Consider the following 13218-nt stretch of genomic DNA (forward strand, 5'->3'; position numbering starts at 1 on the left):
AAAAAAAAAAAAATCAAAACAAACCCTTTGCTGCTCTCCAGCCAACATGATTTGGGAAAGACGCAACTTTGAGGAGCACCATTCAATGCAGGGAAACTAAAGACAGACCTTTAGAGAAGGTGTATAAAGGAGAACTGACTGCTCATGGTATTGACCCAAGTTGATAATTGCACACAAGATGACACGAGCTGCCACCTAGAGTCACTAATTTACTTACCGTTTTCCCATTTCCTTTCTAAAACCTAATACTGCACAAATYACTTTTATTGGCATTCAGATCTCCCTAAAAGAAGAGTTATTGAGTGCGAGTGCCAGATTAAGCACTAGGAAAACCAAGTTTTTCTGCCAGTAGGCGCCCACCTCAGCAGTGGCCGCGACACCCCAGTTATCCCCCCGCATCTGACCTTGGGCACCGCGACTGGCAGCATCACTTGCCGAGGATGGTGAAGGGAAGCAGAGAGGAAGGCTCCCTGCTGCGCGGCACCAGCGCCACGTCAGGCTCGGCACGAGGRCGACGGACACCGCGGAGCAGCCGGYGGCACCGAGTGCGGCTCACTCACCGTTCCGGCTCTCCTCGTCGATGGGGACTATTGTGGCTGGAGGACCCGTCCTGGCCAACTTGCAGTCTATAAAGAGGAGAAGACAAGTCAGGCCTCATGCCAAAGGAAGGGTCTTACGTGGCTCTGTCTCTTCAAGCAAGCTACTGTCCTGGAGACACGCGGTGCTTAAATAGGGTATAGGCTACAACTGCAGGCTAGTTTACACGGATAGAGGATCAAGATCTGAGCTGTTCCCTCCTCCTTTCCTCTGCCAGAACCTCATAAAGCCAAGGAGACTATGCAATGAAAGGACTGCAGAGCCCAGATGCTGATCCAGGGCTAAACCCAAAACCTAAGGAGCATAATCTTAACACAGTGCCTCTTAGGTGAGCCTCACTCTCCACGGCACCAGGACACATAGGGACAGAAGATGGTGTGGTGGCCATCTAATCCCCTTGCCACCACAGGGGAGCGCAAGCCCTCTGGGGCAGAGATAAGATGAGGGCAAGTGAACCCAAAGCAGTGACAGAGGTGTGACGCAAAGCTTCAAAACCAAAGCAAAGCATCGCCTCCCATCTAACAGGGTCTAGCTAAAGGGAGCAAGCAGCACGTTCACAGCATTTCAAGGGGGAAAACAAACAGACATGGAACTCAAAACAGACGAGCAATGCTCAGGAAGTTCCGGTTTTGCCATCTTACCCTCATATTGCCAGTCTGGAGTCAAAAGTTTAGAGCCGTCAATGGAAGCAGAGCAGAGTAACGAAAGAAAATAAGACAGATTTGGTTGTTGAGCTTAAAGGAGAGCGTCGCAGGCACGAGAGGCAGTACAGGCAGAGCGGGCAGAGTCACCRGGGCCCTCGGGAGCAGCGGGACAAGCGTGGGGGGCAGGTGCAATTCCACGGCAGCAATTGCACCGCGGCGCATGGCGGGCTGCAGCAAGGTCTCCAAAACAAATGAATCAATGATTAAAACAGAACCCACATTTATYGCGATCTCCTCCAACTCCACAACTAGCGACTTGAGGGAAGTTTCTCTTCCTGGCTGGGATGCAGCCACCACACAGCAATGCACTTACCTGAGAGCCCAACTGAGGGGCAACTTTTTAACTGCAGGGGTGACACAGGCCTTACGTGAAGGACACCCTGGACTTCTCCTGAGAAGCAGCTTTTCTCAGTGCTTGCCTTCCCACAACGGCCTTTTGGGCACGTATGGGGAAAATTCCACGKGTGTTCCCTTCTGTCCGGTCTCCCACCGGAGCAACCACAGCCAACGGCGGCACCAGAGGTGCCTTGCCAAGGAACCGTTCGCTACCCAAGGGCTGCCGACACCAGGAGGTGAGCGCGCTCGGCCTCCTCCTTCAGCTCGAGCACCGCTGCGAGAGCAGCAGTGACAGGCGGCTGCTGAGCGGGGCGGGAGGCTCTGCACCCTAATTCCGCTGCTGCCTGTTCCTGACCTTCACCCACAGGCACAGGTTTCGCTGAGCACCAGCACTACAGGCACCCTCGTCCACTTGTATTCTGCACGCTGGTAGGCCCTAAAGCCAATTTATCTGATATATATAGAAAGAGGATTAGGGGAAAATCCTCAGCTTGTTCACTGCCAAGAACAGCCCTGCAGCTTTGTAAAGCTCCCTTCATCCCAAAGAGTCTCCGACGAGGAAGGAATAGGGCTGAAGCCACCAGTAGCTTCAAATTAGCAGGTGCCTGCTCAGCCATCGGCTTGGCTACTAAGTCATCGTGCCCCGGGTCAAGGCAAACGGTACAGGCCACAGGACGTTTCCTTACCTGGGCCCTTTCTATGGCCTGCTAGTGCTCCTCAAAACATCCCCTTCTGCTTCCTTGAAATATTCTAGACTTCTCCTCCCCCTTTCCCTCTTCACATAATGCTGGGCGAGACCAACGTCACTCCTGAGCCACCTCCCACACTGCAAAATGCAGCAGCTATCCAGTGACAGCAGTTCCAAGGAAGTACACCTTTGGATGGGTATTTGTTGTCCAAAAATTACTGAATATGCTACTGTTGCCTCAGGGATGCCACCTGTAACATCAAACCCATGATCAAGTGACACCACCACAAATGCTGACAGCGAAGAACCTTGTTCAGACTTTTGGGGGAAGCTGCCCTACAAAGAACCAGCCCAATATTTCATTTCCAACATGAAAACCTGTGAGGTGAGGGTGGAAAACATGGCATTGACTCTCTGTGGTTTCACCAGCATCATTCCCTGGCCAGCACATAACCTGGCCTTTTCTCCTTAAGCTTTATGGCAAGGTTGGTTAATTCTGAGCATTTCCAACTCCACTGGGAGAGGGAAAGAAACAAAGGAATTGGTGAGAGAGGTGATAAAAACCCACAAGCAATTTGGAGCCTGTGTCTTTTGRAGCTGTTAGGCACTCAGATTGGTGGCACAGGACTCGGATGGCCGGCTAAGGGCAGCGCAGCCCGCGAACCCGAGCCCTGCTAACGCTCCGACACCACCAGCAGCTCAAGGAGAGGGGCTTTCATGAAGAGCAGGTCCGTGATTTYGCCCCCTCGCCGGCTGGAAACCCCAGCCAGGCCGTGCACGTGCCACACAAGAGACCCGCTGGGGAGCGAAGCTGGAGAGACGTCGCGCGGGAGACACGAGCCCGGAACGGAGATGACAGCCGGCCCAGGTCACAAAGCCTCGCGGCTGGGAAATGCACACTTCTGGTTCAAGACGTGTGTGAARAACAGCCCAATTAGTCTTAATTACTCAGATAACACCCACAGTTTATGCAAAAAGCATCCAGAGCACCCCTCCATGAACAAGTCTCTAAAAGTGGCCCTTTGCAGCCCGGGGTTCCTCATAGACAGCTGTAAAGACCYCCACACTGAAGCCACCCGAGTGACTAAGCCACTTTCAGGGAAGAAAAGGCCCTTCCTTGTTTCCCAGTGAATTCAGAGCCCCAGCTGGGCCGTTTCGGGCACGCTTGGCACTGCCTTTGCCCTCACCGATGCACCCCTCAGCCGCTCCGTCCTGCCAAGGCCGTGAGAGGGGCTTTCACGGGCTCCTTGGAGCACTTCCCGACGCCAACTGCAGAAGCCAAGGAGAAACGAGGGGGAATTTCATCCCAGAYCACGCCTGGTCCATTCCAAATGGAGCAGGATTGCTTCCATTCAACAGGCAAGGCRACCGCGCTGAACTTCTCAGCGTGAGACTCAAGGCTGCACGGGAAGGATTGGGACCGAACTGCAAAATCAACTGACTGGGGCTATTCTGGGGCTTGGTTTCCCAGCCAAGGAAAGCTGAGGCTGATGGACAGCCAAGTACAAAAAGGACAYGCACTAAATAAGAGTATTATTATGAGCTCTTGTTCCTACAGCCTCAGAAAAATTTAAGCCGTAGCAAACGTGCAACCTAAACAACAGATTTACTTCAACACTTTATTTCTCCCCTAACTTTTCTGGACAGATATAATGTCTATATAAAGGGTTTGCTATGGGGAAATTGCTCTGCAAGTCTACGCAATGCTATTTTCCTTTAACTGCTTTGGAAAAACAGCAGCACCATCTGTCTTGTGGGCAACACTCGCTCAGACTGAAACGACCTGCAGTTCCAGCGGCTGCTTCGGAGCTGCGAGGGTCTCTTTAAACTCATATTTGTGCCTGAAACCCCTGCAAAACACATCCAGATAGGACACCACGCCAAGCAGCACCTTAAAACTGCTATTACCAAAAGTAATTTTTAAGACCGTGAAAATATATTGGACAATTCAAGAATAGCTGTAATACCTTAAGAAGTGCTTATATTTTGACACTGACTATACCCAATTTTAACAACTGCTGTGCATTAAGCACTGAAATTTCACAGCTTTTTTAACAGTGTTAAGTCTCAGCTTTCCCTGCTACCTGTAGGATGTGCTTAAGATAAAACCCCTCTTCAAGGGGGTGAAAAGGTATTTACCATTTGGCATCAAACCAAATCCAGATACAATTGGGAAATAAAGGCTGTTTTAGCTCTGTAACTGCAGATGTTGCTATTTAAGTACAAGAAGCTCAGATAAAGCAGTTGGAAATACCTAAAACATGCTGCACGGTTTAATAAAATAGTATTGACATTTATTAACCAAAATATGGGAGCGGGGAGAGCTAAAGTGCTTATAGATGGGCTATGAATGTTGAACCTTCCCAATTTCCTGACGAGAAAAATTGTGGCTTTTAGGCTTTGGGCTCAACACAAGGTCACTGCCACTGAAATGACATTTATCTAGCCACTTTATTTTAACTTTAGACACAGATGTAAGATTCACCCCTTGCAAACTCCTCTTTTTGCACAAAACAGATGAGGAAAACAAACTGACTGGGAGCCAAAATAAAATAAAGAGGTAGTAATACGGTAATAGGAAGCTTAAAATGAAATTTAGAACATCTTAAATTTTTGCTGCGCACAGGAGTATTTGCATTTCATGCTCCTGCAAGTGACTACTTCTGAACTGCATTCTTGTTAGGAAAAAACGACTTCTGCCAACGGGCACCTGTGCGTTAAGCACCTTTCTGGTGATGCTGAGGACGCAGCCAGCGGCAGCCGCAGCGGTGCCGGGGCGAGCAGCGAGACGGAGCCGAGGCCTCTCCCGCAGGCGGCCTCCTCTTCCCCACCTCGGGTGCTCAGAACTGCTCAGATCAGCCTGTGAGCGGAGACTCTGGTGACTGCTTTTGAAATACAGCGTGCTACGTGTTTTCTGGAGCCTCCTGCGTGTCAAATGCAGGCCCTGGTGATGTCTCAGGTGAATCCTAGMCCAACTAGAACTGAACACTGGTTTCAGAGAGTCTGGCAGTGTCCAGATTTTGAAAAAGAAACTTGCAAGGGTTTTGAGTAGAAAACATGCTAAAAACCAAACCCTCTAGCAAGCTGTAAAAAGGAACAAAAATGCTTTCTAAGCACATTTCCAAGCAGCTCTGTAGTACAAGTGGCGCATAACAAACTTAGGACTTATAATTAAGCTGCTGTGGCCGCCTAAAGTCAACTTAGGCTGCACGAAAGACATTGAGCTTGACTCAGTACAGCTCCTCACCTATGGAGAGGAGCGGCCTCCATGCTGTGTCCTGCAGGAGCCCTGCTTCRGCTGTCCTTTATCCTGCACCTTCCCACTGAACCCGTGATCACCTTCCAAAATGCTTTAGTCTGAAGGAAGAAAACAAAAGGGGGAAGAGGGAAGGGATGCAAGGCCTATAGACCAAGTTAGTTGTTCCTTCGAAGGTTTCGAGCATATTTACTTTAAAMTCTTGGCATAAATTCATCCTATCTGTTCAAAACCGATCTGAAGTCTTAATTTTCCATTTTCTTCCCCATGYGTTGCCATTAATTTCCATTTAACTCCACCATACTGCTGAAGCAGATAAATGTTTTAGGAAACGTAACTGCTGCAAAAAAAATCAGAAATTGCAATGCAAGTCTGTTCCCCAAAACATATGACAAGCTGCAACCTGACGGCTGAAAAAACGGCTACCTGCAGCACCGTCTGTCCCTTCTGCTTCATTTTTTTCCATGTATTTTTGTTTAAAAAGCTTGGGGCCTTGAGTAATTGCAGAACTGGTCCTGTAATTCAGAACAGTCAGACGAGACTGTGTGACAGTATCTCACCTGGGACCCTCCAGCAAAATGTGGTCAGTCACCTCTGTGAGGCAGAGTTTTGCCCCACCTATGTTGGAAAATGGGAGCTTTGGTACTTTTTTTTTTTTTTTTAAGTACTCTCTGAACAATAGCTAGAGATGAATGTTAAACCACGGTACATGTCCTGTGCGCAGCCCTTATCAGCAAACAAGAGGTAAAAAGGTAAGAACGCAGAATTAACCTTCCTGCTCATACCACTTGCTGCATGATGCCCGACTTTAAACTTTTTATTTCTGAGCTTTCAGCTACTTGGAGAAGCAGAGAGTTAGAAAAYATGAGTTATATATTCTATATACTCTGTCTATCTATATATAAAGATACTAACTTCACAGGATGCACTCGTTGCTGTAAAGATCTCCAGCTTCCATCAGTCCCCTCGTGCCCGGGGAGGTGAAGAAGGCGAAGGCAAAGCCAGGCCTCCCCAAGCAAACACAAGGCCAGCAACTTGGTGCTTTTCAAGATACCAAATCCCTCAGAAACGGAAGGCATGTTCTGAAAGGCTGTGGTTGGCAATACTTCAAGCAGAAGCCACATTCAGACGTTCCTACAGCGCGGAGGGATAAGCTCTGCTGCTGCTTGGTTTGCACAGGGAAAGGCTCGGGGTAGGCACCACTCTGGGGATTTTTCCCTCAACACCCACCGCCCCGAGGGCTGAGCCACCGAGCACGTGCCCGTGAGGCCGATGGAGCCTCCCATCTCAGAGGAACCCCGCTCACCTACAAACCCCACCCCAGAGYGGCTCCGCGCCAGGATCTGTCTTCCCCACCTCCAGCCCAGCGTGTTGCAACCAGGTTTCACTAGGTGTTGGCCACAACTGGCTGCTATTCGAGTATTTGATTTCTGYTTGCTGTTGCCTTTCTGCTCTACAAAAGGATGGGGATGGGGGGAAAAGGATTAAAACATCTTAGCAAGACACCAAGCCGCATTTTTCTTTTCAAATCTAGCTACTTGTTTTCTTCGGTTTTGCCAGTCATTTTCCTTCTGCCACATACATTTTCTCCTTTTTCAACAGCAATTTCATGAAAACATATTTGCCCTGAATGAAACTGGGCAATCACCCCTAGGCATAACGGTGAGAGTCTCCAGGACACAAAACCCTTCCCGGATTTGCTCGGTGCACCCTGTTCTGTTCAGCTCCCATTAAATAAGACATCGATACCACAGGCCTGCCTGCCAGAAAGGCTAAAGAGCATTTTTCACTTGATGCTGTAGGGAATTGCAGCCTCTACAGCAGGACTACACAACACTTCCTTGCTCCAAAGTTCTCCTGGTGTCCACAAGATGGAAAGATCCCTTCTCGCTTTCAGGTGGATAGGTCGGAACACAGGTCACGTTTTGTCACAAATCAATTCCCACAGGGATGGAAAAAGGGGAAAGGCATCAAGACTGCAGCATCTTCCAGTCACGAGCATTAAAGCCCAAAGACCAAGGAACTGCCCAGTAGACCAAMACCAGGGTGAACTCTGCTCAGCTCGTGCTCTTCAAGACCTTAAGCCAACAGGGACCAAGGACCTTCCCGCAGGGGACCAAGAGCTGAGTCTTGCAGGTGCTCAGATGCAACTTGTCTCATGCAACCTTTTAACTCRCCTGTAGTCCAACAAATCCACAGGGCTAACATGCAGAAGCAACAAAGATGATGAAGGGACTGGAGCATCTATCTTATGAAGAAAGACTAAGAGAGCTGGGTGTGTTTGGCCTGGAGAAGGCTGAGAGGGGATCTGATCTGATCAGTTTACGCACCTGAGGGGAGAACGTCGTGAGGAAGGGGCCAAACACTTCTCAGTTGTGGCCAGTGATAGGACAAGGGGCAATGGGTACAAGTTGAAACCTAGGCAGTTCCATCTCCAYATGAYGGAGATGAGGAATAACTTCCCCGTGAGGGTGCCAGAGCCCTGGCACAGGCTGCCCYGGGAGGCTGTGGAGGCTCCTTCTCTGGAGATCTCCCAAACTCGCCTGGAATCCTTGCTCTAGCAATTCATTCCTTCCCGCACATGCCATTTGGCCAGAAGATCATGACCAGCCTTTGCTCCACATTAGTATGCTCTCCTGTAACACATAATAGGCCTTTCTTCAAAGGAAGGCTAATCAAGCAGCCTTGAGTTCAGGAAGGGAGAATGCAGGGAGGAAGGGGACARGCTGTTYTCACTGGTGGCCAGCGACAGGACGAGGGGTAATGGCCACAAGCTGGACCACAAGAAGTTCCGTCTCCAGGTGAGGAGCAACTTCTTTACTGTTAGGGTGACAGAGCAGTGGAACAGGCTGCCCAGGGRGGTTGTGGAGTCTCCTTCTCCGGAGGTCTTCAAAACCCGCCTGGATGCCACCCTGTGCCACTTGTTCTAGGTGTGCCTGCTTGAGCAGGAAGGTTGGACTAGATGATCTCTAGAGGTCCCTTCCAACCTTGAATATTCTGTGATTCTGTGATGCGACTGGGTGCCCCATGCTCTGGGTGTCCCTGCTGGAGCAGAGGCTGGACTGGATGATCTCTAGAGGTTCCTTCCCTTTGGAGAAGCCGTTGGCTCAACTCCAAGTGTCAGGAGGGCCGCCACTCTCTAAAACACTCGTCACAACTGTGATCATCTCCACGCTGCAAAGAGACAGAGCTGGCAGGCCACAGCTGAGACGCCCTGGAGCACCCAAAGCAGCTACTGCTTCCCTGAACACCCCAGGCCCCTGAACGAGGGGCCCAGGGTGCCCTCAGGCCGGCCCCTGCCCGCACTCCTCCTCCTTGCCCAGAGGGCCACTGATGGGGCTCAGGTGACAACTGGCCATGCAGATCTCACAGCATTTCCCCCAGGCAATTCCTCACCCAACAGTCAAGCATCTAGATCCAAAACCATTTAATTGTTAAAGCAGCCTCTTCAAGTGATTTGTGAACCCTTCAGTCACCCAGCTATGGGGTGTAAGACCACGTTATTCTGAATCCTAAGCCCCTGACTCCCTCGGGAGCCTTTGGGAAGGCGTGCTGGAAAGAAGCGCTCGCCTTCCCCATGCTTCCCCGGCGCAGCCAGGCCAGTGCATGTGATTCCCTGAAGGAGTATGTGAATAACCTCCTATCACCCACTTTCGGCTGGGCTGCAGGACCCACCTACCAGCAGCAGGATGAGCTCCAGGGCCTTTTGCTTCATGGCATTAAATTAGCTACCTCCACAGAGCCCATCTTCTCTCCCTGGGAGCAAACTTGGGGAAAGAAAGAAGTTTGAAACTAGAAGAGTCTGTTTTGCATCTGGTCCAATTTCATCTGTATCTTTGAAAAACAGTGTTAAAAAATAAAAGCAGGTAATTCCGACTTTAGCATATATTAAGATGTAAGCCCTGGTTGCCTGCCAAAAGCAGCCGCAATTCAAACGCTAACCTTTTTTGATGAGAAATAAAAGGACTGTATAATAAATGCCTGCGTGGGTTAAGAAATAGGGACACTGACGAGAGGCGGGGGCCTTTGAACGTGCCGCTCTGCTTCTCCCTGCCCTCCAGGAAACACCCCAACTTGGACCAGGGACCAAGACGCTTCCACTTGCGACCGTTCCTCACTGCAATTTTGCCAACCTCGTTAACTAAAACCCAATTAACAACTGCAATTAAAAGCAGGGCGGCTCCATTCAGCGTTTTGTTGTGCTGCAGGTGGTTGTATTTTGTTGTGTTGAACAGCGATCAGGATTGATCTTTCACTCTGCACAAGAGAGTCACTGCTGGGCCCGCCGTGTCAGAGCTGCTAACATGGCCCTTACTCACATCCACTGCACGTTCCGCAAGTGCGAGCGGCCAACGCTCCTCCTTGTTTCTTTTCACTCCACATTTTCCTCGTGCATTTACTGGAGACACAGAGTTGCCGCTGACCTCATTTCACCCACCGCTCCAGGTGACATTTCAACTTTAAGCTAAAATCCGAGGGAGGAGAGCGCGTGTGACATTTATCCTGCTTGGAACGAGCACCCCAGAGGCAGCCAAACTGGACACGACAACAGTCGYGTGTGTGTTTGTTTTAAACATGCTGCTCATCCACCCCCAGGCTAATATTTGTTCTGGCGGGCCCTAGGATGGAGCAAGAGAGGAATGCAGACAAGTAGCCCCGGCCGTTGAATGGCCATTGAATGCATCTCCTTCACAAGGAAATCATTATTTATTTACAGCAGGGGGGCTGCAGCAGATGCCAAGGAACTGCATTTCACTAATAGATTTTTATTCCTGCCCTATGGGGAATGATTAAGTTGCTAAGGATGGATGAGGACCAGTAAGGGTATGCAGTACCCTTAGTACTTAGGTACTGCATAGGGTAGTAGGGAGCAGGCTAAAGGGGAGCTAAAGGGGAACAACGAGCAGATCAAGTTCCCAAAGGAATTTTGCTCTGCAAGGTGACTGAATTCCCTACAAACAGGGCCTAACGCGGCTATTTCATCTGACYGAAACCTCGGAAGAAGAAACCCGGAGCACGTTTATTGCTGGCACAACCCGGAGGCAAAGCGAGAGGGCAAATGTGAGACGCCTCTGCGTGTCACCCGGGCACGGCGAGAAGCACTTCTCGGTCAGCGCAAGAGCAGCAAAGGAGGCGTCTCAGGCGGCAGCGCCCGGCCCGGCCGCGCTCCGCAGACCCGCTCGCCCCACGGCGGGATTCCTGGCATCACAATGGAAGCTGCTTTGCCAGGGAAGATCATAGGAAATTAACGAGCAAAAACAATTCCACCCTCTAAATATTACTGTAGCTGACGTGTAGTGGGTTAGGCGTAGGACATGGTTTTACATTCAGCTTTGAGAAATCTACTTCTAAATAATTTTTCCAAGCAGCGACTCGTCACGTGGATGACATTTGCTGAATAACCAGCTCTGTGACACCGTTTTAAAGTGACTTCTATTTCATTTTTCCCAGATACTGAAGCATTAGGACACTGCTCCATGCTACTGCAAAGGTATCAGACATCCTGCTCCAGCTGATTTCACAGAGTCTGGAGCGGCCAGAGCTCGAGGCCTTCTCCAGTTCATGTCAAGTAAGGGTAATTCTCAACTCCTGATTCAACTTATTTACAACAGGTGCTGGAAACAAGGCAACGTTTGTTGCCTGGAAGCAAGTTCTGGCTTGTACCATTCTCTCCAGACAGGACCTACAGTTTGRTGTTGGGATTAGACAAACTTACTTGGAGCGTGATCCACATGAATAAATTCTGAATTTTTACATCTTCTGCATTTCATAGTGACACGAGTTAAAGTTTTTTTGTAAAGTTCTCCTAGGATGATTCCAAGCTTCTAATGTAGGGAGCCAAGAAAGACCTCAAAAGGCTTCAGGCAACATTTATAAAGCAAAAACAACTCGATTGGACTTCTGGCTGCAACTGCCACCTGTCAAGGTGATGCCACGTTCACTCATTCCCATTAGCTCCTGAAACACAGCCAAGCGGCAGCGCAGGTGCCCGAACAGCCAGAGGAACAACATACTGCAACATCCCTGGGTACGTCCACTCCTGGCTTTTAAATAAGCGACATTTAAATGGAAATTGCTGCTCAACCCCCTCGTCAACATTCGTTTGCTGAGAAGACGCCTCCCTGCCCCAGCAGCGATGCCAGGTTGCCTAAACCTCACAGTCGAAACCCCGATGCAGGTTGGAGCTGCCGGCCTCCCATGGCGCTGCTGGCGCCCGGCCCCGCGTGCCCGCTAATGATGATCAGAAGAGAGCTCGTTAGGGTGAGCAGCACATCAGGCAGCCCAGGCAGTCCTCCTGTCAGGAGCGGCAGCCACAACGCCGCTGTGCACAGAGGCACGAGGTCTCATTAGTTTTCTTGCTTATCGTGAGCAGCAGCCAAAACATGGGGCCAGGCTGGAGGACAGAAGGGWGCAAAAGGCCATCCAGGAGGGAGCTAATAGAGCAGGGAGGCCTGCTTGACTTGGTGCAAGAAAACAAGGAACGCTCAAGCACGACGGCAGCTTCCGTGTAGAAGCAAAGCTGTTACTACCTGGAGCTGCCCTCATGTAGCTATGAACAGGGAGTTTTCTAAGGGAAAACTATGGTGCAAGAACAGCGCAGAAATATGAATGTGTTATTACAACTTACCTATGGGAAATGCCAAAGACTCACCAACAACATATAGGTAAGTTCCTTACAGACACCATAAATACACAGTTGCACCTTGTTCTTAACGCCTTCATTAAGAACAAGTATCTGTCGAACTCAGGTCCTTGCTTTGCAATTGCTCCAAAACCATCATGGATTTGTATCCTTCTATTATTACTACCGGTAAAATGCAGAATCCATTTCTGGTGTTGCTTAAATAAAGACCCAGTGAGGATGAACGCAGGCTATCGCAGCGGCATCCCGTGCTTCAGGATTTCAAAAACACCAYTTCTCTAAAGGACCTTCACTTTGGGTCTTTCCTCAAGCGTTTGCCCAGCTCGGTGTGCAGCCCACCCCATTTTTCTCTCCAACTACCATTCCAAGCTCTCCAACGCTCTGTTTCGCAGCAGAGCAAGGCGAGGGACGTGTTTTGAAGATGACGACGAGCAAATTTTAATGCTGGTTCCCATTACAGCCTTACGCTTTTGTTCATCTTGTCTGCTAGGTTAACAGCTTTGTAAACGCACTCACCAGATGATTAAACTGGGGACATCACCACTCAAACCCCTTCTCCAAGCAGCAAGTCCAGGGCAAAACCACCCCCCTTCCTCCCTCCAAGCCGGGTCCCCGCCCCACGGCTCCTACCTTCGTCATTCTGGGCCCAGCAAGCCGCCAGCACGGCGGCCACGGCGGCGATCCCCACGGCTGAGCGCTGCCGGAGGCCAAACCGCTGGAACATCTTCCTGTCACGCGTCACTCGAGGCCGGCCTGTAAAAAAAAAAAACCCAGGACTTGCTACGTGCATCGATTAAAAACCCTATGCAGATGTKTGCAATTACAAACTTCACCTTAGGTAACGATATATATATATGTATCTCAATTGTCTTTAACAGTACAGGCCATAAAGCAAGCAACGTTATCGCTGTGAACGTGTTGGTTTGAGCGCCGTGCGTGCGCAGCCTCCAAGGCAGCTGGCCCATGGTGCCTTCATTAACTCAGCCATCATTTC

General features: G+C 50.0%; 1 protein-coding gene across 1 annotated transcript in view; it reads right to left on the bottom strand.

Annotated features, from left to right (window-relative positions):
- The window catches only part of PCDH15 (protocadherin related 15), a 129784-nt gene extending 116828 nt beyond the window's left edge, over positions 1–12956 (bottom strand). The window contains exons 1-2 of the mRNA XM_026043910.1: positions 12855–12956; positions 561–626 (exon numbers count right to left, since the gene is read on the bottom strand). Of these exons, the coding sequence (XP_025899695.1) occupies positions 561–626; positions 12855–12948 (160 nt within the window). The 5' untranslated portion in view covers positions 12949–12956. The remainder of the gene's footprint in view (positions 1–560; positions 627–12854) is intronic.
- Positions 12957–13218: the final 262 nt, after the last annotated feature.

Source organism: Nothoprocta perdicaria, unplaced genomic scaffold (assembly GCF_003342845.1).
Source record: "Nothoprocta perdicaria isolate Ctin4 unplaced genomic scaffold, notPer1 scaffold_340, whole genome shotgun sequence".
In the NCBI taxonomy this organism is placed as follows: Eukaryota; Metazoa; Chordata; class Aves; order Tinamiformes; family Tinamidae; genus Nothoprocta; species Nothoprocta perdicaria.